This window comes from Anser anser (assembly GCF_964211835.1).
Source record: "Anser anser genome assembly, chromosome: 3".
Taxonomy (NCBI): Eukaryota; Metazoa; Chordata; class Aves; order Anseriformes; family Anatidae; genus Anser; species Anser anser.
Window position 1 is genome coordinate 103801299 of NC_139722.1, and position 26000 is coordinate 103827298.

Here is a 26000-nt window from a genome sequence, read left to right on the forward strand (position 1 = left end):
AGCCTAAGGTGGAAGTATAGCCAACACCACAGCAGTGGATCAGAAATTAGATCTGCTTTCAACATGGCCATGTTATTCCACTGTGAACTGGATGAGCGGCTTAGATGTGTTTTAGTACCCTGCTGAGTATAGGGCAGCAGTGGGGCTGGGCGCACGCTCAGCAAGTTTGCTGGTGACACCGAGCTGTGTGGGGCAGTGAGCGCGCTGGAGGGAAGGGATGGCATCCAGAGGGACCTAGGCAGGCTTGAGGGGTGGGAACACGCAAACCTCATGCAGTGCAAAGTCCTGCACCTGGGTCGGGGCAATCCAACATGAATATAGGATGGGCTATGAGCGCATAGAGAGCAGCCCTGAGGAGAAGGACTTGGGGGTGTTGGTTGGTGAAAAGCTCAACATGAGCCAGCAATGTGCGCTTGCAGCCCAGAAAGCCAACCGTATCCTGGTTGGCTTTTTTTTTTTATTTTTATCCTTTTACTTCCCTGGTCCTGCTGGCCATACCACTTTTGATACAAGCCAGCATGCCACTGGCCTTCTTGGCCACCTGAGCACACTGCTGGCTCCTGTTAGCCAGCTGTCAACCAATGCCCCAGGTCTTTTTCTGCAGGGCAACTTTCCAGCCACTCTTCCCCAAGCCTGTTATCGCTGCACGGGGTTGTTACGGCCCAAGTGCAGGGGTATGACCCAAACACTTCACCTTGCTGGATGTCACACAGCTGAACCTGGCCCATTGATCTAACCTGTCCAGGTCCCTCCACATAGTCTTCCTGCCCTCCAGCAGCTCAACATTCCCACCTAACTTGGCACCATCTGCTAGCTTAACTACATGTGCACTTGATCCTCTCATGCAGACCACTGATAAAAATGTTAAATGAAACTGTCCCCGGCAGCCAGCCCTGGCAAATACCACTGGTGACCAGCCACCAACTGGACTGAACTCCAGCTTCACTTATTGCTGCACTTGGCAAGCTTGTATTTCATCAGAAAAACCTGCAGAAAGATATTCTAAAACAAAGCAAAAACATCACCGCTTCCTATGCACTTCTTTGCTTACCACGGTTCTCATAGTCTGTTTTTCCTTTGATGGCAATTACGTAACAATATTTTTGCAATTTACATCAGCTCCTCCTTAAGGTCCCTTCCGACCCAAACCATTCTATGATTTTATTGCTTTGCTTATGTTGCTAGTAAATGTATTACTTGAACACAGTGTCCATACTTCACTGAGTTTGAAAAATTGGAAGAGGATTCTGCACAGAGCTAGGAGAAAGACTGGAACCTCTAAAGACATGCCTTAATGCAAAAAAGCCAAGATCCACCCAATCTTGTTCTTCCCAAAGAAGGTCAAGATCTGTAGTGACTGCAAACATCTACAAAGAACGAGAATTCAGATCGGAAGTAGCTCTGCAGCCTTCTCTTCCAAGGAAAGACATAACTAGATTTACTTGTTGAAAGATGACATTGGGTAAGTTTGGATTAGCAACAAACGCCGAAGTTTGCCACTTTTCGTACTAACTATGCTAAGGAAGGGCAACATGGACTCCCTACCATTTGAACTCTTTAAATCAAATTCACGTCTACTTTTAAAGGGAAAAGTGTAGTTGAAAAGGGAAACACAGAACTGATGCACTTATATTCCAAACACAATGGCCTTTTCTGGCCTTAAAAAAAAAATCTGTAGAATATATGCACCACAGACGTGCAGTAAAAACAACTGTTACAGATTGCAAGGCATTTAATAGTCTAATAACAGGGAACTTATTAGTACCTAAAGAGTCAGGAGTAAGAGTATTTATGTTTTTACAGCTCTAGTAAGAAATGATTTTCCGGAAGTCCATATAAAACTGAATCAAATAAAAAATCAACGTTAGAATAACGTTAAGTCTGATGGGTTTAACACCATAAGGACCATGTTTTTTCACACCAGACTGTACAGAAAAACTGGCAGCAGGGGCCATGCCGAGGGACAGCTCCCCCAGTCCCAAAGCACCTGGTCTGCCAGCCCCGTCCACGCTCCAGCAGTCACTCCTCTTGCCCCAGCCTCGCTCTCCAAGCACCAGCTTATGGACATTGCCATGAAGATAACCTAAAACACCTCCTCTGACTGCTTTGCAAGTGCTATGAACAGGCTTAAAGAGGAATTCTGATAGCTTGCCCTCTAAATAGTACTTTTTAATGTGGAGATCGGCCGTGAGACATGAGGAAAAGCACTGAAATCTGACTTCAATATTTGGAAAAGGGGAAAAGCTTAAGTTTAAAACCGAGCACCTATTCCCTCATCCCATTTGAAAAAAACATATCTGAATGACAGAGAGGGAGCATCACTGCCATTCAGTATGGGCAGCTGTGGGTGCCCTGACATGTATTTTCAGTACTAACATGAAGGCAGAGCAGTTTAAACAGCTTCTCAACAGCTGAGATTCACATTTAAACAGGAACACTGAGTGGATTACATTTGTGAAAGATTATTCAGTTTTTTTTTTTATATAATGAATTTGTAACAGCTGGTTATAATTTTGAAAATAGAAGTTAGAAATAGCCAAATGGATGTCCCATAGGTGCTGATTTTACTAATGTGTGAGCACAAAGAGGTATTCCAAGAGCATACCTAAATCAATACAGGCAATTATATTATTCAGGTAAGTGATAATATAAGGTAAAACCTTTCTTCACTAGACTGTTACACCATTTTGTCTCAATTCAGCACAGGCGAGCAGTTATTTTTTAACACTGATTGCATGAATACCTCAAAAACCTATGTAATTAAACTCCATTGCTGGCTCTAAAAATGGTGTGACAGTGGACACTTGTGGAGAAGAGGGGAGAAACACCAGCCTTTCTCACAGAGCGAGTCGCTAGTCCTCCTAGAGATCATTCACTTGCACAAGCACAGCAAAGGTTGTTGGCAGCAGAGGAAGCATCTCTAATGATTTGCCACTAAAATTCAGGAAAACTTAGAAAGTTAAAAGCACACACATCATAGAAAAAAATGAGTTCGAGAGCTTTAAAGCTCCCCGTGAAATTTGGGTTTGCTGTAGAGGTAAATAAATAAATGAAAGAACAGTAACTTTAGCTTCAAGCATGGACCAGCATTTCACTCATGTTATGAGACCACTAACAGACTGATATTTGTGTGTTTCCACATCCTAATTGAACTTCTGGGGGGAAGTCTATTTTTTCAGCCTTGTGAATCCCTTTACAGGACTTGTGCAGATAATAACCACGACACCAAAGCCCTCTTTTTGAAACATTACATTCTCATGATGGACAATATGCTGACACCATGGTAATATACAACTCTGAACGTATGCAGTACAAACAATGCCAAAACGATTAGTTCTGGGTACTGCTTAGCAGCCATGAAATACGTCTTGAGCCCTCTCCTGAGTGCTGTAATCTCGAGGCTCTGCTGAGCTTCTGCCTCAAATATCCGGCATGGCGCTGCATTCACAGCCCCTTTGCCCTAGGAACGGAAAACCGAAGCAGCAATGCGTATGCCCCATCCTTCCCTCAGCTTCTCAGAAGCGTCATACACAGGGGGCAGTGCCATGAACCACAGCTAGGAGGTGTGCTGGGGGCAGAGGAGGATTTCTTCCTCAAGCGCTTGCCTGTGCTGCAGCCTTCACCTGTGGGATAAAAGATCCACATCCCCCTTCCCTTCTGCCTGTCCTAAAGCACAAGCCCCTACAAACAGCATTAGCGATGTCTACCAGTACATATGTGGCTGTATAGTACCATTTTCAGTACTTGCATTGCTAACGCTTCGCCACCCAACGTTACCGCATTCTGGCTTCCTGCTTGGGTTCACCTGTCACTTGGTGGCGTTTACCTGCAGATGACACAAACGCAGCACTCGCTGTCAGCTCAGTGGCTTGCTCCTGCTGGCGGCACCGTGCTGATGATCTTTTAGTTAGCTTAGCTTGCTTTCACTTCTTCCAAATCTGACTTCTAGGGAACCAACTCCGCAGGTCCTCTCCATTCAGCTTTACTTGTGCACAGGAAGGCACTGACCCAGTTATCTACAGAAACAATTCTGTCTCTACAATATAAATCCGATTACTAGTATTTTGTACTTCTGCAATTGGGACCTTGAATGATCTGGAATTTCTCTGTTATAAGATTTGCGATAGAATTGCTCCTTTTTCACAGAACTTTGCTTCACACCAGGTCACTGCATCCCTCTCCCCTTGCAAAACTAGTGAGAAAAGGCTTAAACTAAAGGCACAAACTGCAGACAAACTTATACACTGCCATCATTTTGATTGTTTAGGTTGTTAGTGTGAGCTCCCTTCCTCTGCCTTCACCGCTCAGCTGCATCACGCAGCTTGCCAGAGGGCAAGCAGGTGCTTTCACAACACCGAAAGCAAATGCCATTTAATCAGATTTATAAGCGTAGCATGGTTAGAATAATGGAGCTCCAAAATTTCAGTTATCTTGTCACTGAGTACACTGCATTTAATTATAATTCTAGGTGAAAACTCAATTACAGTCCACTGCTCGACTATAAACTCTGCTAGAGAAAAGTCATGGGATTAGGCATAAACCTCAAAGTTTGATGGTTGGGTACTATTGTAGCTCTTTTAGAGACTGATTTTTACATCACCATGGAAGATTTCAAAAACAATTTTGCAATGCTCACTGTTATTATCCTTTATAAGTTAGAGGCAGAAAGCCACGTGAAGACAGAGTTAAACTGATCTAAGCTTATCAGACTAAGTTTGTATCTTCATTTTAAGTATAGGACTGGAAGTGAAAGACCTAGGTGTAACAATAATTACAACGTACCTGGAAAACAACCAGTTCACCAAAAGAGTTAAGAATAGGGATGAAAGCACAAGACAGACACTTTTTGACACTTCTATGTTTCTAGCAGTTCACCAGCACTCCAGAAAGCTCCCTCTCTATTTGATGAAAGCAGAGAAACGTCCCCTACTTGCACCAAACGCTGGCTTCTGCTGTGCTGACCTTGCTCCTATTTACCTATTGCCTTCAAAACATACGCACCGTGTGCCTGCTTCGTGTGCCAGGCAGACACTTCACGTGCCAATGGTCTCACTGCTGGCAAGGGTTTGTGCTACAGCACAATCCTAAGGCAAACTGAGCAACGTACTGTATTGTAGGAACTGTTACAGGTGGAGCAACAGACCTGTCAAACCTTTCTGGTGCTGCTGTAGGCAACATAAGTTTTTTCTTCTCTTTGCCACCTTTAAGTTAACTTCCCGAAACACATGGTACCTTCCCTGGAACATGGGTATGACAGAAGTAGGAACAGCAACTTAAACACTGTCCATTCTAGTGAGGATGGAGAGTAAACCCAATAAGCAATAAATTGCTGCTAATTACAAACTGTGGTTCTCTTAGTTGGCCTATGATTTGTATTAGCCACATTCTAAACATGGTACAGCACACATGACTGAACTGTACCAAATCGAGATCGTCCATTCTATCAGTAATTTACGATGATCCTTCATATATCCATTTGGCTAAAACAACGAGACATGCCACAAAGGAATGAGTTCTTCTCCTCACAGTTGTTGGAGCTGTAACAAAGATCCATGCCGTGCAGCCAGAAGCAAGATTTCAACTCCAGGCCATCTCTCACTAAGACTCTTCTGTTACAGATGCAGTTCACGTATTCACGAGCTTGCATGGCGATGCACAAAACAGTGTCACTAAAAATATAAATCTGCCTTGTTGTGCGTACATTTATCAAAACTATTAAATGCCCTAGTTTTAGTTTGACACACATTTGCAGCTTCATTTAAAGTTTTACAGAGCTTCATGTAAGTAGAGATGTGCTACAGCTAACATACAAGACAACAGAAAGCTAGTGACAGATCCTGAAAGAAATATAAAACTTCTTAGATGTCCCACGTGATTTTTATTTTTCATTTTTTTGGAAAAGCCACTGTCAGAATAACTTTTACAAAGAAACGGTTATTAGTCTGTACACTTTCCTAAATTGCTGATTGATTTAGTGATTACTCAGAGTAATTTTCTTCAAAGACTTAAAATTATTAAACTGAAATCCATTATCAAAATTCAACTAACGTCATGACTATTGTCTATATAATCTTACAAGAGCACCGTGTCAAGCCTTTCAAGAAAAAACCCTTCACCTCTAAATCCACCTTTGTGTTCTAATTAAATGAATGACAATGGATTCCCCACGCATATCAATACAACAAAATCTTCACACACAAACAAGTGAATTATTTTTCCCCTCAGAAGAATAGAGGCCATAAAACCAGATGTGAGGCAGACCTTTCTCTGCCTGATCTTACCCTACTCCACGTCACTTCCAACAAAACGTATTTCTCTCCGCAGAACTCTTGTGAATATCCAGATCCATATTCACACATAACCAATTCCGTACCAAAATAATTCCAAACCACCACAACGCACTCATAGAGCTGACAGTGCTCAAGATGACTACCATTTGGTGTTAACAGGAGGGGTGTGATGTAACGTTTATTTTTCCATATTAAGCAATTGCAATATATACTAGCTCATTTGTAATGAAATGCACACAGGGCTGTGTTCCACGTGAATAAGCAAGTGCAGATATACAATGTACTGTAACACTCTACCACAGCGATTAACGTAGGAATCTTCCTGTATAAGCTAATATGAATATCACATGTAAACGGTACACAAATATCTCATGAGTAAGCCTGAAAGTCAATGCTGTAAGATGCACACTTTCTGGAGCTGATGAAGGTGCTGAAAAAAACCTCCAACACTAACGCCACTTATCTTGCAAAAATACAGAAGTATTAGTCTGAAGGAAACGTTTGTGTAAATAGTAATACAGAAATAACATCTGCGAGTATCAATACGCATGACCTGCACGCAGGTGTGCAGCTGTGTTCTACGTAGGCAATGCATTCACATTTGCTCAGTCCTTTCCACCTCAGTTATTACTTCCATCTCGTGCGCCATCTCTGTAAGATAAGCCATCTCAGCCTTCCAAACTGCCTCTCACAAAGCCCATCCTTTCCTCTGAATCTCCTTTACACAGACGCTGTCTTCAGCTATAAGCGCCAGAACTTTAAATACAGCAGTGATTATAACAGTAAACAACAGATTTCAGTTGTTGATGTCACACCGTTCCCTGTCCTGTAGTTTCTCAGACTGAGTGAGGATCACAGCTCCTGCTTACCACATCACTAGAAACAAAAGGATCCCGAAATACCTGTAAATAGGGTAAAGCAAAAACTGCAGTACAGAAAGGGCTAAAAAACGTATTTTTTAATACCCTTTAAGTCAGCTTAGGGCCCTGTTCAGCCACTGCTAGGTATTAAGGAACCCTGGCGGCAGGGTGTTTCCCCCAGTCCCCATAAAGCAGCAGTGTAGGTGCCTTATGGCATATGGTAGAAGTTAAAACTAGAATTCACAGCACACAGAAACTGCCCCACTGATTACTTTGAACGCCACTGGAGAATACAAAGAAAGCGGGTTAAGTCACAAACAATTTCTCCTTTACGTACCCCCTTCTCCCTTCATATTCTCTTCTTCCTGGCACACCAGCACCTCCAGTTACTCACTTACAGAACTCAGCCTTCCTAAATTCTACTGTATTCTCTCTAAGAAGACATGCCGGTAGACACATTTTACATTGAAGATTTCCTCTTCTGTAACACCTGTTGTATGTTATGTAACATATAATGTACATTGTGCATTAATCCCTGCATACAGAAACGTGTACCTTATCTATGCGTGTTTTTACCTAACCCTTGCGTATGTTGAAAATACACTTAAAAACACTACGTAGGCATATGGGTCTGTATGTAGACACACACGTATTTCTGTACTCCCTTCCTACATGACTTGCTTTCACCACTCACACGCAACACAGCCTGGGAGCTCTCCCCTCTGGGTTTACCAGTGCCCCCTAGGGCCATGCCCTACCCCCCGGCCTTTCAGAGGCGCTCCCACACCACACGTTACGGACCCATTCCCCCTCCTGCCCCCAGCACGGCGGAGGGCACGGGGGCAGCAGGCTCCTGCGGGAGGCAGGGCGCTCCTCGCCCCGCCGCCCTCACGGCAGGGGCAGGGCAGGGCAGGGCCGGGCAGGGCAGTGCCGCCCGGCCCCACCGCCGCACCCAGCCCTGACAGGGCGGCGGCGGCCCGGCCCCAGCGCCCCCGGGGGGGCTCCCTGCTCGCCGCCCTCCCCGCACCGCCGCCTGGGCCGGGGCCTCGCCGCCGAGGGGCGGCGGCGGCGGCGGGGGGCCTGGGCGGCCCGGCTGCCGGGGAGGAGGCCGGGGCCGGGGCTCCGAGCCCTCGCGAAGAGGCGGCGGCGGGGCGCGGCGCGGCGGGCGCGGGCGGCGCGGGTACTCACTCTCGTCAGGCAGCTGATCGAGCTCCGCCATCTTGAACGAGCCGCGCCGCTTTTTCAAAGGCTGCCTGGCGCGGGGCATTGTGGGGGAGGAGACGGGGCCTTGCGCGGGGCGGCGCCGCCGATCGCGGGCGAGGCGCGCGGGGTGGCGGCGGCGGCGCGTGCGCGGGGCGGTAACTGCCGCCCGCCCGCCGCCCTCAGGAGCCGCCGGGGCGGGTGAGGCGGCGCCGTGCCCGGCCCCCTTCACAGCGCTCCGCGTCTCAAGGCTCGAAGGTCAAGGGCTTGCTTGTCCCCACGCAAGTGGGGAAGCTCCTTTCCTAGTCACCGTCTGCCCTCACGCAGCCCTGCCTGTCACACCTGAAAACTTTTTACTTGTATAGTTCCATCAGGGACCTACAGTACAGCGAATTTTAAAGCTTCTGCAAGAAATCTGTCTGTACAGACACAGTCGTAAACCACAAACATCTTATTGAAACTAGGGAACCCACAAAACACACAAGCATGTAGACTGAATGTAGTTTTCGCCTTCTTAATTAGTAACCAACTCCTATGACTAAGCACTACACCAGGTTGAGAAGAGCAGGGTATAGGCCATATTATTAAACAATTAAATCAATGCTGCCCGTGCTGAGGAGGAAAATTGAGTTTAAGAAAAAAACAGTCCTTTTGAAATTGCCCCAGGACTTCCTATGTACATTGTACATAGAGTATGAATGTATATATATAAGGCAAAATTTAATATACATAGTTTTAAGACAAATTATCATACATCCTATCAATCATACATTTATAACCTTTTTCAGGTCAGGCTGTTAAAACAGCCTTCCTTTTCCTTAACCCCCAAAGGGCCTTAAAATACTGCAGTGAAAGCTTTCCATACAGCGCGGCACAAAGTGCAACTAAAGCAGATAGATGAAAAAGAGTGTAGGTATAGCACCAAATAGAAGTAGTTGAAAAAAAAAAACACAAAACTTTGCTATCTCAAAAGCAAAAACTACCCAGCATTAAACCTTGCAGTTTCCCCTTTTAATAAAAACATGTCCACCACCTAAATAAAGGCTCAACGCAGACAAGACCTTGTAGTCTTGGGTGAACGGTAACGTGTTAACAGCATTAATACTTGTGTATTTCAGCTAAGCTTCCCTTGTACCAGAAGCTATATGCTAATGCTCAGCTAAGAGTGGTAACACAGACTTCCACAGTTGATAGAAGACACTGATCCCTAGCAAGATTTTTACCGTTGCGCTTTGTAAACCTTGTCATCAGGTCTCCTTGTGCTGAAAGCAGGAGTTGCTGCCTGGAGCCTCCCCAGTGCTCAAGCGTTGATCAAGGCAAGGAATTTTCACAGGAGGGGGAGTGTGGGTGTAAGGGGGTTGTACGATGCAATCGCATTGTTCAATACTCTTTAGAGCCTGAATTTCTAGAAGACAAAGAAATGAGACTCCTCCCTCCCCAAACTAACACCTTTTATTAGTTCTTACCTTGTGACAAACCTAGAAAACAGATGAAAAAGCTAACAGATTTCACCACCACCACCACCGCTGACAGCTCCTGCCAGTCATCTTAAAAATTACCAGGTCAGAAGGTAGAGTTCCACTCCCAACAGTAAGTATTACACTAGTTATTCCTGGTGCTGCATTCCGAAAATATTTACCAGAAGCTATTACCATTCACTGTGTTGAAAGGGTAACAACCAACACTGTGTCATAAGGATTCCCGCTATAAAATATCTTCCACATCTTGGCCTTATTTGACTGCTGCAGTATCTCTGTAGTCTTTTTTTTTTTCCTATTGTGCATGCCATTTCCAAGTCACACAAACATGACTCTTTGGCAAAGCCATACCCAGTGCTCTTTGACAGTCTGTAAAGAGAAACAAAATTTTCAGCGTCCTTACTCCAGCAAATTTGCAATTCACACTCAGTATAATTGTGTCATTTCCACATCACATGATAGACACACACTAAGAACATCTGTGCACACTGCTAACAACCTGTCATTAAGTATTGCTGACTCACCTGCTTTGCACAGATGGCAGAAGATCTTTAAATTGGCTTCAGTCATGCTATTAGCTTTCCCAGAGAGTCATGGCAGGTGATTACTCTTAATGGTATGTGCCAAAATGCTACAAAAAGCACTTCCACACTCCCATTTTTCCCCAATTATTGCAGATGACATTAAGATACTGGTTACAACACCTACTAATCAATCTGTTCATAGCCTTGTTAGCACTGTACAGGTAGTTTTACATCCCAGGGACAGAAGACAGCTAGGGCGTCATTTTCTGACATACCCTAGGCAGGCCCTGATAGCAGGAAGAAAAGCACAACTGGCAGAAACCACGAGTGTGCTCTTCAGTTACTGAGGCACATTCTTGTGAAGTCTGAGTCCCCCTGCATTAATAACCTTATACAATTAGAATTTGCAATGAGGAGGTGGGGGAAACAGTAGTTTCTCCTCTCAGAACTTGGGAAGCCAATCCTTCTTGTATTCAGGCTGTACTTGCATCTCACTTTCTGTGAAACTGTGCATTGGCTTGTACGCTACGTCCGCACTGGAATGAGTAACAGTAAGTACTTTCTTTACATTTCTCCTCATAGGTTACACTACATCTTCAAAGTGATCATTTCTGCAGAAGTAGCCTGGTGTGTACTTGAAAGTAAAAGGGCACCAAGGTCAGGTGCATGTACTCCATGACAGGATTTTTTTTTTTTTGAAAAGGTTGTAACAGAAGGAAGTTTTTTTACCTTGAGTAAACTGAACCAGTTCTCACATTCTCTTTCAGGAATTGACAAGATTACATTTAAGTCTTAAATGACAAATCAAAAAATTATATACCCATACCTCATTTCAGGTCATGACAAGTGAAGCTTGCCCTGTTACATCCAAAGTCAACTTAAGGCTTCATTAGGATTTAAGTCTACAACAACCAACTTACATCATGTTGAAGGTAGGTATTTAAAAGAGGTTTATTGGGGCCAATACTAAATTCAAACAGCTACAAGTTCATTTTCCATGTTTACCACACCAACCGTTGACAGATGAAGTCTCAGTGGAAAATTTTCATTTCACCGTGACTTCCTGAGATGCAACTACAGATTTTAATGTTTGGCTTCTGATCTTCAGAGAAATGATATTTTCAAGAAACATTCCAGCAAATACATTTAAATCATTACTCAAAGTCAAAACAATTTGCAAGTTTTGAAACATAAAGCTGTTAGTATGAAATTAGTTTTTATTTTTTACCTCAAAATAAATGCACATTTATCATTTATTCCAAATGAAAACTGAAAAGGATATCGTGATCAAGTGGGAACCTTAACAGAACAAACATCACAAACGTCTTCAAGTTCTTTGCCATTTCCCATCTCTGGCTAAAAACCACAAGATTGAGTTTATTTTTTATTTTTTGTCAATTTTGTTTGCTCAATTAAAAGAAACACTTGATAGCCCCACAGTTATAAGTGGTATAAAACAAAACCAGCTAATCATTCTCATCAGAATTCAGGTCCACATGTTGCCAAACATTTATATAAAACTTCCACTAACTGTCGTACTAAATAGGATTTAGTAACCGCTTCTGTAGTTTAGCTCTTGGTATCTTGACAAAAGAAGTCAATGTTTAAGTATGTCAGAAGTCAACGCTATAGTGTAACTACAGTATAACTCTAACAGGGCTTCTAAATACTGTTCACCAGAGTGATGTCTTATAGTTGAATTTCAGTTTCAGCAGGTACTTCAGATTTACCTGAGCAACATCATACACAATGTATCTAGGAAGAATGTTAAGGAACAATTCAAGCCGTTGATATTAGTAACACAGAGAAACTCAAAACATAGTCAAACTCCACCTTTGAACTTAAGTTACCATATGGTAACATGCCTGTGTGATTAAGCAGTTCTAATAGCTTAAACTCAGAATCTTTAAGTTTTACTTTTCTTTGAATCCAAAAGTGTTTTTATACAACAGTTAGAAACTGGCAACTAACAGCCACGTGCAGAATCAATAATGGTGCAGCAGGAAACCTCAGTGGCAGGCACGTGAACTGACTTAGGTACAGAGCTGTAGTTCTTGAACATTATTTCTGTCAGGCAGACATAACACACAATGACTTTCCTCCTATTTAAAGAGTGGAAGAACATAGCCTAGATGAGATCTTCAGTTACATACCTGACATTCCTCAAGTTATGTGTAGTTCTATTACTACGGTCTTTGTGCTGGAAGATTATCTCCTCTTCATTTCTCACAAAAGAAAAAAATCTCCACAGAGAAGAGCTCTACAGCGACTGGTAGCATTAGAATGTTTTGTGACCGCACTGTACCATTATATTTTTTCAGAAGACAGTTTCAAGTCCATCTTGCCTATTTTTTGTAATGCTTTAGGGCCAGAAACTTACCTCCGATCCCAACTTTAGATGAAAAGCATCCCCATTAAACACAGGGTAAAATGAAGTAAATGCACATCATGTTATCTTAATTACTTATTAACTGCATCTTCCTATCATCTGACCAATACAGATAAAGTACTGAAGAAAATTCAAGACAAAGCCAGTACTGCTGCGAGTTCCGTTGACAAGAGGGCTTGTAAGAGAAAAACCTACCAAGGGAGAATTCAGTTTCTACATAGCCCAGAGTTTGTATAAATTAGTTATTTGTATCACTGACAGTGAGCAAGTAGTAACCAGTCTTTTCACTGAGACTAGACATGACTTATTCTCATGATCTCTCGTGAACGTAGAACACACATTGATTTGGGGATACTTCTGACTAGGAAGAGGCTTAAAGGCTACATTCTCTGATAGGCATTTTGAGGTTTACCATAATATTTGTAAAGGATTTGGGAAACAGAAGAGAAGCTGGGTCATAAGAGACTACAAGCCTGCTCCCCCATCTCCTCCTAGCCAAGCTGACTTTCCCTGAGGAAGAAGCCACTGGAGTGATGTGAAACCACAGGCTGCATTCCACTTCTCTTGTCCTGGTATGTCTCCAGGCAAGGTACTACTTGGCAGCATTCCTAGGCCACTCCAGCACCTTCAGCTACTGAGTCCTGTTGGGGCAACAGCTATTTGCTATGTGTACTGTTTCCTTTTTTGCAAGATGACAATTTAAGTGTGGCATCTCTAAAATCAGCCTTGGAAAAAAAAAAAGTCTGAGTACTCAAAAGCAGATCTAAAAGAAACAAAAAACTCCATGGCAAAAACTCCTGACTGACACTAGCAAGATCCTGCTAAACTCAACAACACTCACACACAATGTGCAGCCAACGTGACAGCAAAGGATACTCGTTATACAGAAGACAGGTATCATTAATTCCTGTTGAGATTCCATTCCCTAAGGGAACCTCTACACCATCAAGGTTGGTAGTAGCTGTGGGATCAGGTGCAGTTTTGCCCAAGCCTAGAAGGGGAAAAAAAATTAGTTAGAAATCTTGAAGGCAAACATACTTCATGCATAAAGAAAGTAACTCAGCCAGCCAAATATTACTTCACATATATGGTCAAATGCTGACCAGGAACAGAAGTATCTTAAAAAGAACACAAAGGATATAGTCTGTTTACTCAACTCAGCATCACTGCATTTATAGTAGTTGTACTCTGCTGTATTTACAGTGAAAATTGCACTTTTTGCTGTTAGCTTTGGTCATACAGATTAGATGATTAAAATGGATCAGACTACACTTACAGCTTTCATATCCTAGGCGTGAATACGTGCACATTGTAACATTTTTCAGAAAACTTTAACAAATCAATTCTTGGTCTTTAAACTCTTTATTACAAACCTCATTTGACATAGTAATATGATTTAGCTTTTTCTCAGTGCATATTAAATTCAATTTTAGAAAACTAATTTTAAGACTCTCAAAACAAACAGTTTAAGAAAAGCCACTCATTACTGAATGTTACTGTTCTCTTTTCAATCACTGTACAGAAGATAATCATGATTACCATTTCTTCTGTTTGAATTAGACAGTCTTCTCTTTTTTTTTCAGTGCAATATACGGCTACTTCTTGGTGACAGAAATGTAATGAGAACAGCTGTTCCACCTGAACTTTTATTCTTAGCCTTTCCGTTCTCTCCAAGCTTCCAGAGCACTTAGAAAGCTGAACAATTATTCCTCTGATCTATCAAACCTCTCACCTTTCTAATGTATATAGTATTTTGTTGAAAGTAAGAAGTTGGAAAATACACGTTGCTTCTTCTCTTGTATTTGATCAAATGAAAGTCTGCTCCTGAACTTCAGACAGCTCTTTAACTTCAGTTTTAGTGTGCTAACTCCCATCTCAAAACTCTCACATATTCTCAGATGTGATCATAAGGCAACACTATGCAAACTCTTAAAGGAAGTACAGCTACGAAATGCCTATAGTTCTTTTCACTAAGCAGAGAACCAAAAGGTGACTTTGCCATCAACAACAGATTACCAGTGACAACTGCTAACTGCTAATACTTACCTTTCACACTGTGTTTTCCCTTGGGCAATTTTGTTATGTGAGAAGCATTCTTTAGCTCATACCTGGATAGCACAAAGAACACACAATGGCATTTTACATTCATTTTTAATTATCTTGGTGGAAGAAAAAAACCAAATTTTTTCAAGCTTCAGTGTATTGTGAGTTAAATTCTACTCTTCTGAAATTCAGAGGCCTTTCATCTTTGTCTCAGTGTCTAATTTTAATGATATTGGCATTTAAGAGAGGATTCTAGACTTGCAACATGTTCCCCCTTTCCCCTCCCAAAAGTTCTTATTTAAAGAAAAAACATCTTATTTTTGAAGAAATACAAAGTGCTCTTTTTTCACACTGAAGAGGCTTGCAATTTTAACATTAACTTCTATCATGACACCTTAAGTATGTTTAGGAAATGCTTTTCATCTGTTACTTACATGTTTCCAAGCGCAACTTCTCCCAGGAGTATTAACCCTATGGGATCAGCTTGAGATGTGTGACAGTAGTTAGCACTCTTGGATACCATGTCTGCAAAATAGATGCCTTTCCCAAACATGTAGCCAGTCTGCAAGCAACAAAGGAGGAGGAATAAAAAATTGAGACATTAATAAAGGCAGCGTTGAATCCACCTGGCTGGGCTCCCAGGAGAGCACAGCTGCAACTCTAGCTCTTGTAGATACTGTACAGCAACCTGCTCTGGACACCCAACGTTCTTCATGCTCAGAGATAACATTGGGTAATTCCCGCAGAAATTCTCATATTTAGGTTCTCTCTGACAATCGCCATCTCTGGGAGGCAGCCAGAGAAGGTATCTGTTTAACATACCACAGGAGCTTCAGGGGGAGCTATCCGGAGACCCTGTGAGAGGATACCAGCAAAGTTGGTAGTGCGGGAACCATGCCACAGCAGCTGGCGATTATGAAGCTGCTTAAAGGGCTTGTAGCGCTGACTCTCTCCTTCACGCTCAATCCTGAAGATCTTCAATTCAAAATGGAATAGGAGAAAAAGAAAAACCAAGTAAATAAACCATCACCTGCATGCAAGTAATCAGATTAAAAAATTACCCAATTTGGAATACACATCAATCAGCTATGAAAAATGATCTACATGGCTTTCAGTATTTGCAGCTTGCTATGTCATGTTAGCAAAAGTAGCAGCTTTGATCACACAGTACATGTTATTAATTATTTCTCCAGCCTACCTTCTACATTTTCCTGAGACCATAGTTTTCTGAAAAATCATTTAAGGAACTAAGACTTAGTTTCAGAAGATGATTATTCGTTTAAGAAGCAAATTAAAAGGAAATAGAAGCACCTCAGTAAGCTTAGACGTACTTTTGCCTAAACTTTTGCTATTCTATTAAATACCAACTGGTCTATCAAACTACACCTTCAAGAAGGGAAACAAGATAAGGTACTCAAAGAGAAACCACAAACAAGTTGGTAGACTCGTATATGCCAATCTTCACAAACTACAAACCCAGTATTGCCACACTTACATCCACGACTTTGAGGTCATATGCATTGTGAGTAGCAGCATGAGTATTTTTCACATATTGTTTAATAATCTTGGCTTCCTCTGAATCTTTGTCAACGACCTGAAAAGAGGCAAATGAGAAGTTTCTTTAGAATGTAAATTAGTAGGCTTCTTATAAGATGAGGACATCCACCCTATGCTTGCAACTCCCCAGCTTAAGCTACCTCTTCGTATTATCATTTATGTGTTATTTTTTTTTCTAGACAGAGAAGATATAGAGAGAGCCCTTAACCAGAGAGAATGGCTGACAGGTGAAGTGGGAAGGCAGCTCTGGACGTCTACATGATTTCCAATAGCCCTGCTCAAAGGAGGGTCAGCTGTAGCAGGTTGCCAAGGACTGAGTCCAGTTACACTTCAAATATCTCCAAGGATGGAGCCTCAACAGCCTCTCTGGGCAACCTCTTCTGGTGTTTGACCACTTTTGCAGTAAAAAAAAAGTTTAAGTGGAATTTCCTGTATTTAAATTTGTTCCCACTGCCTCTCATCCTGTCAGTGGATACCTCTGTCTTTTCTTCTCCCTTCCACAAACTGTATTTATACACATCAGTAAGATACCCACCAAACCTTCTTTCCTGCAGGTTAAAAAGCCTAAGCTCTCTTAGTATCACCTTGTGCAACATATGCTCTAGTCCCTTAACCATCTCAGTGGCCTTTATTGAACTCATGCCAATACATCTGTCCACTTAAAGTCTACTTGATCTGTTGCACTTCAAATCAACAAGGTGTCAGGTTGCATTCCTGGTCGCTCATTTCCTTTACCTTAATATCAGTTCGGAGCTTTTCGTAGTTGATGTCAATTGGGTCTTTATCTCCATCTTCATTTCCACCTCTGAGAAGGCTGTAAGCAACCTCAATATCAAGCAAGTTGTCCAACATCTGCACTTTAGCCTGAATAATTTAAAGAGTTTTTTTTACATGCGCCCTTGCAACGTTCAGAATAACTCTGTAATACCCCAAATTATAAAAATGTATGTGAAGCACATGCCAGGCACTGGCACCTAACAAGACTGCCTTTCACATACATCTATGAAAATATATTTAAATATATGTATATTCACACACATATAAAAACAGATCATAATATATAACATATCTTCTGATACCTTATATATAATCTGTGTATTTATACACACAAATATATGTGCACATAAACAAAAAAGATATTTTGAGAAAAACAACACAAGCTTAACCTCATGCTTTCATGAGGTTAAAACAAGTCTTCAAACCTCAAAAAGTTTCTCTGTTAGATATTTGGTATTAGATTTGTCGCCTGCAAACAGCGTACTGTTTCTCATCGTTACCTGAATGTATTCTAAGTTATTTAGGAGAGGTGGTTTCTTCATCCCAAAGTCGTGAGGAATCAGAGTATAGAAGCGGTTGGAGAGATCCAAGATCTGGGATTCAGAACCATTGTCAGAAACCGCCTACACAAGAAAACAAGCATTAAAGAATATTATCAAGCATGGCAGAATAAGGCTCCATGGCAACAGACACACACAAGATACTTGAGAACTAATAAATAGAAGCAGCAATACAAATCATGTTAATGTTGAACTCTCACAGGAGTAAAAGGGGGAATTGTACGTAATCGTTTTGCATGTAGTAAGTCACTGTACCTACCTAGGAATATACAGAACTTCTGGTATAAGAAAAATCTAATGGGGACTATGTTTCCTGGAAAGCAAAATAAAGCCTTCTAGGTATGGAAGGTATGCATGCACACGCTCAGCTAGGTACTCTAGCAATTGAAATAACTTCTTGTATCTATGCTTTCCCAGGGAGTCCATGACAAAAAAGAAAAAGGGGGTATGCTGATACATTTTTGCAAGCTGTTCAGGAAGTACTATGCAGTGATTCTTAGAATGGTCCAGGTCACGATGTATAAATATTCTTCTCTGAGTCAACCAGACATTTATTCTCATAGCCAGACTCCTCTGGGGTGAAAACGCCAGCTCACTACTAGACCAAGACACCAGTTTCATTTGCTCAACGGTCATTTGTGTCAATAGCAAGCCTGTCTCAGTCTGAATTTTGTGCTAGAAAAGTTAGAAAGATACAAGTACTACCTAAACATTTACAGTAGTGAAGAGAACTAACTAGTTACCCATGGAAACTACATCTTCACCTAGAAACAGCTCAGATCTTTTCCTAAATCACTAATAATTTCACTTTCAACAAAAAGGCTTTCCCCTCTCCTTTTTATTTTAAGACAAATGCCACCTCTTTCCGTTGTCTTTTAAGTTATGGAATAGGAAAGAAACCACACAGGCTCATACACACACGTCAGCATTCATCCCACTCCAAGCTCAGAACAACTCTTGCTCTAACATCTCTTTCACGCTCACCTGCTGAACCTCATTAAGGATGGAGTATGCGCTCTGGATCTGTCGCTTGCTCAGTTTTCCCAGTGGCATCTTCTGCAGGTCAATCTGATGAAAATTTAAACAATTAAAACAGGATTTCACGACACTGAAACCATTGCAACACAGAGTCAAATGTGAAGAGGTTACAAGATACTTCATATTCATTGTTGAAGAACAAAACAAAAAGAAACAAAGTCAAAAGTGATGTCTTGGCTATTGATTTATTTCATATGTCACTGTTGCTTTTGTACTGACTGATCTTGGGAGAGTTTCACATTTGCATTAAATTCTTGCATAATTAAGGACTGTCCGAATACAAAAGCATGTAACAAAAGTTGACTCCAATGGAGTTGTTTACAAAGGTCATACACATACCCTCTGGACTCTTGACAGTACTCACTATACACCCTGCAGGTCAAACTAGCATTTACTTAATCTGATGGGTTTAAAATTCAGCTCAAAGACAGAAGATCCTATGAAAACATGTACTATCTGGATAAGCTTTACATTATTGACTCACTATAAAACTAGGAAACCCAGCTGTGTGAAAATCTTCTCTACAAGCCGAACCTCAGAAGGCTCTTCTAAAACACAGAGACTAGTTTGAAAGCCTTGTGGTGATTTTTTTTTAATGGAGATTTTTAAGGAAATACTTTTACTTCTAGTTGCAGCTATGCATACATATAGTCAGGTACTAAGAAAAGCCAAGACGGACTGTAGAAAGAGAAGAAAGGCTTCAAAACTGATCATGTCTTGGGGACACATTTGAGATTAATACTGCCAGGTGCACTGAGAGTAACAGCACAGATCACTAAATATGGAAGAAAAAAGGGTATCATTAGAACAAGTGAGAAATAAAACAACAAAAAAATAGAGTTTGGCCCAGTTCAAAAGAGGATCTGGACTTTGACAAGGAAATTCATTAACACTTGGTATTAACTAGCAACACTTCTCAAGTCTGAGCTGCATGCTAAATTAGTGGCAGCATTGCCACAAAAAATCTGTTTTACCCCTTATAAAAAAAAAGCCTCACAACACCAGCAAACTGGCTAATATGTGTTAATATTTTAAGAATATTCATCAAACAGTAATCATGATGCACGTATCATTGGAAAAAAAAATGATTACTGATACCAGGACCAGCAGATGAGTTTCTCATAGGCTTGCGAAGTTAAAGATGCTGATACAGACATTCCCTACTGAAGAGCAAAGAACACACTTGTTTTAAAAGCTGTGTGCATCATAACTAAGTTACTACTTCCAGTGCTTGGCAAATTCTGGTCAGATTCTTGCCCTTCTTTCAAGGCTGATCTAAAACTGACACTTATTTCTGGTAAGCATGATGCACCCTGGGTTGCAAAGAACTTGCTTCTGGCTGTGTAAGTGCAATGTAAATGGAGAAAGGAAGGTTAGAAGTGAAACACATGAACGTGTGTGGTCACCTCAAATTCCACCATTGCTTTCTTCATGCTTTCCACATCAAAGATCATCTTAATGAGGTCTTGGATTGGCTTAGCAAGTTTTGATTTAGTCCCGGCACCCACTGTGAGTTTCTTGACAGCTTCTTCATCCTGGGAAGAAGAAATAGTATCAGAAATAGCAAAGTCACAAAGGATAAAGGTGATAAACTGGCTGCCATGGTAACAAATGAAACTCAATTTAGTGTATGCATACTATTATTAGACTGAAATTCATAGGGAGTGTGGGACATTGCTCTGACATTCTGGAGCAAAGTGGCTTCAAAAATCCACCTATTCAGTAACTTAGCAGACCTTATTTCATGAGGGAGAATTGCCAGAGGTAGAAATGTAGAATTAAGGAACTGAACTCTGTGTGCATCTCTGGTTTACCTCAAGGAAGAGGTCATTTACTTTTTCTGGGAGCTTTCTACTACATAAAGACCTTGATATTGAAAAAAAGACTGTTTACTTCATTGTTTTATGACAAAATACAGAGGTAATAATTAGTTTTGCTAAGTTCTTATAATAAAAACTGTCATAGATGAGTACAGGAATCATCAATTAGCCACAATACCATCTAGGTACTTTCATGGATAGAGCATTTCACCAATAAAGCATCTGCCAGATGCTTCAGTGTCACTGTACATTGCAGTGTAACAGACACTTTGTCGCTGCAATACTCAAATTTCCAGAAATGAAGCTAAGTACTGAGTGCTTCATACTGAAAGAAGTCATCCAGTAATGTGGCCATAGAAAAATGTAATGTCTAGAAAACACGTCCTCTGATATCTTTATAGCTATTAACAGCATTCAACTATGTCATCTGAAAATAGCTTAAGTTATGGGTAAATATTTAAATAAAGACACAAACCCCAATGGGCAGGAGAAATAGAATTCTTATTCTGCTTAGCTGTCTAAATAGCCAAATCCTACTGACGAGTGATTTCTCTGTCTGCTCAATATCTGCACTAGGCAGTGTGCTACATAAGATTTGCTTCACCATTTGGGAGGCTTTTGGATGCAGAAGACAGATGAGAAGTATCTATTTAAATACAACAAAATGGTGTTTTCAGAGAAGGGAGTATATGAAATGACTGCTCATTTAATTTCAAATTAACATCTGTAAAATTACATAGAGTAAACAAGAGTAATTGCTAAACGAACTTCAGTCTTGACAATGGAAAACAGACTAGTTTACCAACACATCTATTTTAATCTTTACACACGTGACTGCTCTCATTTGATCTACAGCTCTATTTCTCTAGCGGAAAGAATAGGCACTAGTTACTTTACTGCTTGGTCAGTTCACTTTGTTAGTAAAAATCTCAATGTTCCCCTGACTGGACACTTTTTCATACAACTCTATGAATATATAGATATATTTTTTAAACATGCCCTTAACAGTACACACAGTAGCATATATTTGTCCTCCCAGTGGTCTCCCTACGCTTATATTAATAACCCGTGCAACAAAAACATCTGCGCTTCATTCCTCAAATTTGTTAAAGCGTAAATGATCCAACAGGGAGCACAGAAGAGAACGTTACAGGAAAGCAGCTGAGCAATGCTCCAGCTGGCACAGGGACATTTCAGAGTTACCTGTCCATAATCTATTTCCAGTGGGTAGAATTTTTTGGGATATTTAGTGAAGTTCTTTGAATGCCAAGAATTGCCGGTTTTCTCTTCATACAAGTTAAGGAAGTGTTCAACAGCATCTTCTTTTGATGGCATCTGCTCCAGCTTGTTACTCCCAATTACAGTGCCCACACGACCCCAGGATCTAAACACCCAGTACCTAGAGAAGTGAAACATGAGAAAAGACCAGATGTAAGATCTCTGTCTCTAGATCTCAGTACAATTTAAACTGATTCTGCAACAACCATGCAACTGTGAATTAGCCATTTCCGTACCATTAATTTAAGGGGAGACATTCGGCAGGAGAGCAACAGAAGAGCACAAAAACTGGTGTAATAAACACGCACTGTGTTTATTACATACCAGACATACATCCCTGAAGACAAATGCATGCCCAGGAGAAGGAAAAAAAGGCTATCACCACTTCAGTCAATGCTTCGTGAATACACATCTTCAGACTTCTGGGGGTATATTTGAAAAACAATCACCATGCACTTTTAAGCCTATGACTTCAACTCCCTAGAATTCAGATTCCAATTTCTCTAAGAAGCAATTCAAGTATTCGCTTGCATTACTGACACCAACTAGTGTCAGCTTATGTATTATTTACAGGGATACAATCAAGCAAACAATCCAATTTGTCAGGTACGAAACGCAGGTGCTGAGATCCCTCCATGTACCAAATCACAGATCCAGGTAAAAACTCCAAATACAGGAGCCAGCAAGAAAAGCTTACAATGATCAAGGTAGAGTACAAATCCAGAGACCAACCAGGGTTGTTGCTGACAGCTACTAGCTCCTCTAGATTTCCGTGCATCCCTTGCATGTTTGTGGGCACAGTTCCATTTTAAAGAACCCTCTTCACTTCTTTATCTGCTATCAGAAATACAACCACTGGACAGCTCTGCCACAAGCCTGATGAGACTGGATAGCTAAATGCATTACCATCCCCTGACCATTTCAATGCATTTTGCTAAGCCTCAGTACACTCAATTCAGAAATACGCTGTGATGGAATAGGCAGAATCTGGTTTTGTTTCCCAGAATTACAACTCTGCAATTGGAAGACAAAACTAAGTTCGAGAATATGGGAAAGATTCCTAACATTGCAGACTTCATGCGTAGCATCTTAGATGTTAAAACAGAGGAACCTTCTCCTTCTGTATTTTCAAGGGCAGCCATCAGTCACAGAGCAGCACGGCCCTCCTGTCAGTCAGTTAACCTAGACCTGAGAAGATTCCTATTGTATGTGCCTCACTTATCCCATGATGCAAGAATGAATGCTTCCAGATACAACTCAGCAACCTTTATTACGTTGGGTTTTGTCAACACCACAAAGAAATGTCTCCATACAGGGCAGAGACCTCCCCTGGATGTTTGTATATCCTCAGAAAAACGTTTTACCCATTCCTTGTTTTTGTAGAAACAAAAAATCCAGTACTTACTGGAAAAAAGTAAACAAAGACGTTTATGGGGAAAGCTAAACCCACCTGCTCTCTCTGTCATCCTCTAGGAGCTGCAGTTTGTAATAGGAATTTGTTCCTTTCACAATATCCACTAGACCAAGAGTTGCACTGAAAATCTTTCCACCTTTTTCAAACACATGAGCAGAATCCTCCAAACCTACATAGATGAAAATCAGAAACAGAAGTGGTTATCATTTTAGATTGCCTTGCTACATTCACACAGACATTTCATAAAGTTGTGTGAATTTTAACAGAACTACTGGAAAAAAACATGGATAACATGCTAATTCAAAACTAATTGAAGCTTATTTTCCTTTCAACAGATAGTGAGCACACACCTTCAGATGTATTGGAATGAACCGCAACCCTAACTTGAGAAAAAAGAATTGTATGCTTGGGAAAGGACCATCTAAAATCTAGTATTTAACACTGCATGGCTGGCTGGAGGAATTCTCAAGAGATGTAGTTTTGCAGGTGTCACACTAGAAAATAGACTGAAAAAATGAAGGCTCGTCTTGGTTGCAGTATGACTTCTCAGGATGACATCTGTACACTGTAGGTTTGGAGAGCAGCAGAATTTGTCCCCCAGTCAGAATCTTGAGGCAGATGCTCATGCCAGACCCACGGCCTCTACTGGCTAAGCTTTTATTTACTCCTCTGACAGATGCTCACAAAGCTGAACAAGGTGTATACTTCAGTTTAAGTGGTCCTTCAGGCAGCTGCACAAGAAAATCTTGGAAAACCCATCTTTAGATGTCAATTGATAGCCTTCCTCTGAAAGCAAGAAAAGCTGGTTTAAAAATTCAGGTTCCTTTTGTGGAACCCTTATTTTTTATATTAACCCTTAACTTTTACGTTAAGGACTCCAAATCCTCATCCTTTCACAGAAAAATCTATTTTGTAAACAATCGCGCATCCTGTGGGCTGTGGCGCAGGTTCAACCATTGCAATCACTCACCAGAATCAGGATCTACTGCTGCTCCACCTTTAACTGTTAGCTTCATTTTCTTTTCAGACTTGCTAGGTCCTGCAGGAATAAGGAGTTATTTTTTCCTTATACAGGCAACAAGGTTTAACTTGAAACAAGATACAAATTCTCAGTTTGCCTAATTACCACCTTAATAAGACTTTAAATCAGGTTCCCAGTATAAGAACACCAACATGTCAATGTTCTTTTTAGCTGCCTTTAGCAGCCAATTCACAGCCATCCACTCCCACCTCCCACCCAAAGAAATGAAAAACAAGGTCTCCCCACATAACATCCATTTTCCTTCCTCCTGGCCCCAAAAGTCAGGCTGTACCATTTTTTCACCTAGACAGTAGATAAAAGTCACATTCGTGGTTGTGTTTAAATAGGATTTAAAAACCTCATAGGGAACATGTGAGACATTCAGCCCCCCAGAGATCCTGCTGCTGTGAAATAGTTTGGCAATAACACACCCAGTTGAGTGATAGAAATCAAAAGCTTGGGGAATATGGAAAAGAATGGGTTCTGAAGATAGGTTCTGAGCAGATCTAATGGCTTTCTTCACTTTCCAGCATGAATAATGCAAACTTGCCCGGCAGTCATAAGGAATGCCCCTGGCGTGGCATTTTTTTTCCCTCCTTCATTAAAAAAATACATTCTATACTCACTACAACAGAGACCATTGCTTTGGGCTCCAGCATTTTCTCACGTGTGAGCACCCCTGGAGGGGGTGGTCACAGTAGTGTCTGTCACATTTTAGCGCCCCAACACCTCTTTGGAGCTGCAACAGTGACCCAGACTGGCAGAGAAACAGTGTGTTTTAGGGAAGAGTTCAGACTAACGTCAGGGAGCCTGTGCACGTATAGGATGAAAGATCTCTGAAGCCAGACTGACCTAGGACAAATGACAGCCAGTTCAGAAGACAGCTTCCTGTTTACTTAAAGCTAGTCTTGCCCTGAGGTTTGGTTATTTAAATTTATTATGAGAAAAAAAAGTCAGAGAACTCTAGCAAAACAAGAGGCTGGACTATACCCAGGTTTCCTTTGTGCACACACAAAGCATTAAACAGGCCCCTGGAGAAACAACTACATTGTTCATCACCTTGTTCTTCTTTGACCTTCCCAGCACTCTTTGTATGCTGGGGCTTGCTGCATTTCCCATCCACGGCCACCTCGTGGTGCTCCATTTTTATCTCTGCACCCCAAGGTGAAATTGCATGGATAGAAAGAAGCTCCTGAAAGCTCTTGCTGGAGGATTTCACATCCTGAAGAAACTCCTCTGAGACCACGCGGACTTTGGCCTCCTTCACTTCTTCCATCTTCTTGCTCATTTTCTCCAAATCCTCTGCATAAGCAGGGTGGGGAAGGGAGAGAAAAAAAAAAAATCAGTGAGGTTTCAAACTTTAGCCCCTACCTCTGGCCATGATTCAGGACTCCAAAGCTTTGAGGACATACATTTCTACAACGTTCAAAACTGTAGCCTCGGCTAGAGCAGGAACACTTGTGTTTTACCTGGCTGGTCCAGCTCTCCCCTTCCTAGAGCTGGGCTGGGGTTGCCCTCTTGGGCATCCTACCAGGTGGGAGCAGATCTCCTACCTCAGCACCCAGTTTGGAGGTCAACACCAACAGAGAAAACACTGCCCTCAAACGCCCACAGTCAACTCCACAGCTTCTCCAAGGCAAGGGTGGCTTCTTCAAGGTCATAGTCCCCAGCACCTTTCAGTCCACCAACACTGGCTTGCACAGGGATCTGAGCTTCAGCTGCTGCAAACCCAACACAGCCTTATGGCACAA

The 26000-nt window shown here is 41.5% G+C and overlaps 2 protein-coding genes across 3 annotated transcripts in view; both read right to left on the minus strand.

Annotated features, from left to right (window-relative positions):
* The window catches only part of LIN9 (lin-9 DREAM MuvB core complex component), a 40140-nt gene extending 31688 nt beyond the window's left edge, over window positions 1-8452 (minus strand). Inside the window, exon 1 of one of the 2 annotated variants that reach the window (XM_083831217.1) lies at window positions 8339-8452. In XM_083831217.1, the coding sequence (XP_083687343.1) occupies window positions 8339-8417 (79 nt within the window). In that variant the 5' untranslated portion in view covers window positions 8418-8452. The remainder of the gene's footprint in view (window positions 1-8338) is intronic. The other variant, XM_083831216.1, reaches the window with a different exon arrangement.
* A 2833-nt stretch (window positions 8453-11285) lies between these two features.
* PARP1 (poly(ADP-ribose) polymerase 1) overlaps window positions 11286-26000 on the minus strand; it is a 29294-nt gene continuing 14579 nt past the window's right edge. Inside the window, exons 10-23 of the mRNA XM_083831215.1 lie at window positions 25309-25551; window positions 24199-24267; window positions 23265-23397; window positions 21740-21935; window positions 20123-20251; window positions 18663-18746; window positions 17619-17741; window positions 17077-17205; window positions 16280-16378; window positions 15607-15759; window positions 15219-15346; window positions 14788-14849; window positions 13618-13732; window positions 11286-12107 (exon numbers count right to left, since the gene is read on the minus strand). Coding sequence (XP_083687341.1) covers window positions 12026-12107; window positions 13618-13732; window positions 14788-14849; window positions 15219-15346; window positions 15607-15759; window positions 16280-16378; window positions 17077-17205; window positions 17619-17741; window positions 18663-18746; window positions 20123-20251; window positions 21740-21935; window positions 23265-23397; window positions 24199-24267; window positions 25309-25551 — 1745 coding nt within the window. The 3' untranslated portion in view covers window positions 11286-12025. The remainder of the gene's footprint in view (window positions 12108-13617; window positions 13733-14787; window positions 14850-15218; window positions 15347-15606; window positions 15760-16279; window positions 16379-17076; window positions 17206-17618; window positions 17742-18662; window positions 18747-20122; window positions 20252-21739; window positions 21936-23264; window positions 23398-24198; window positions 24268-25308; window positions 25552-26000) is intronic.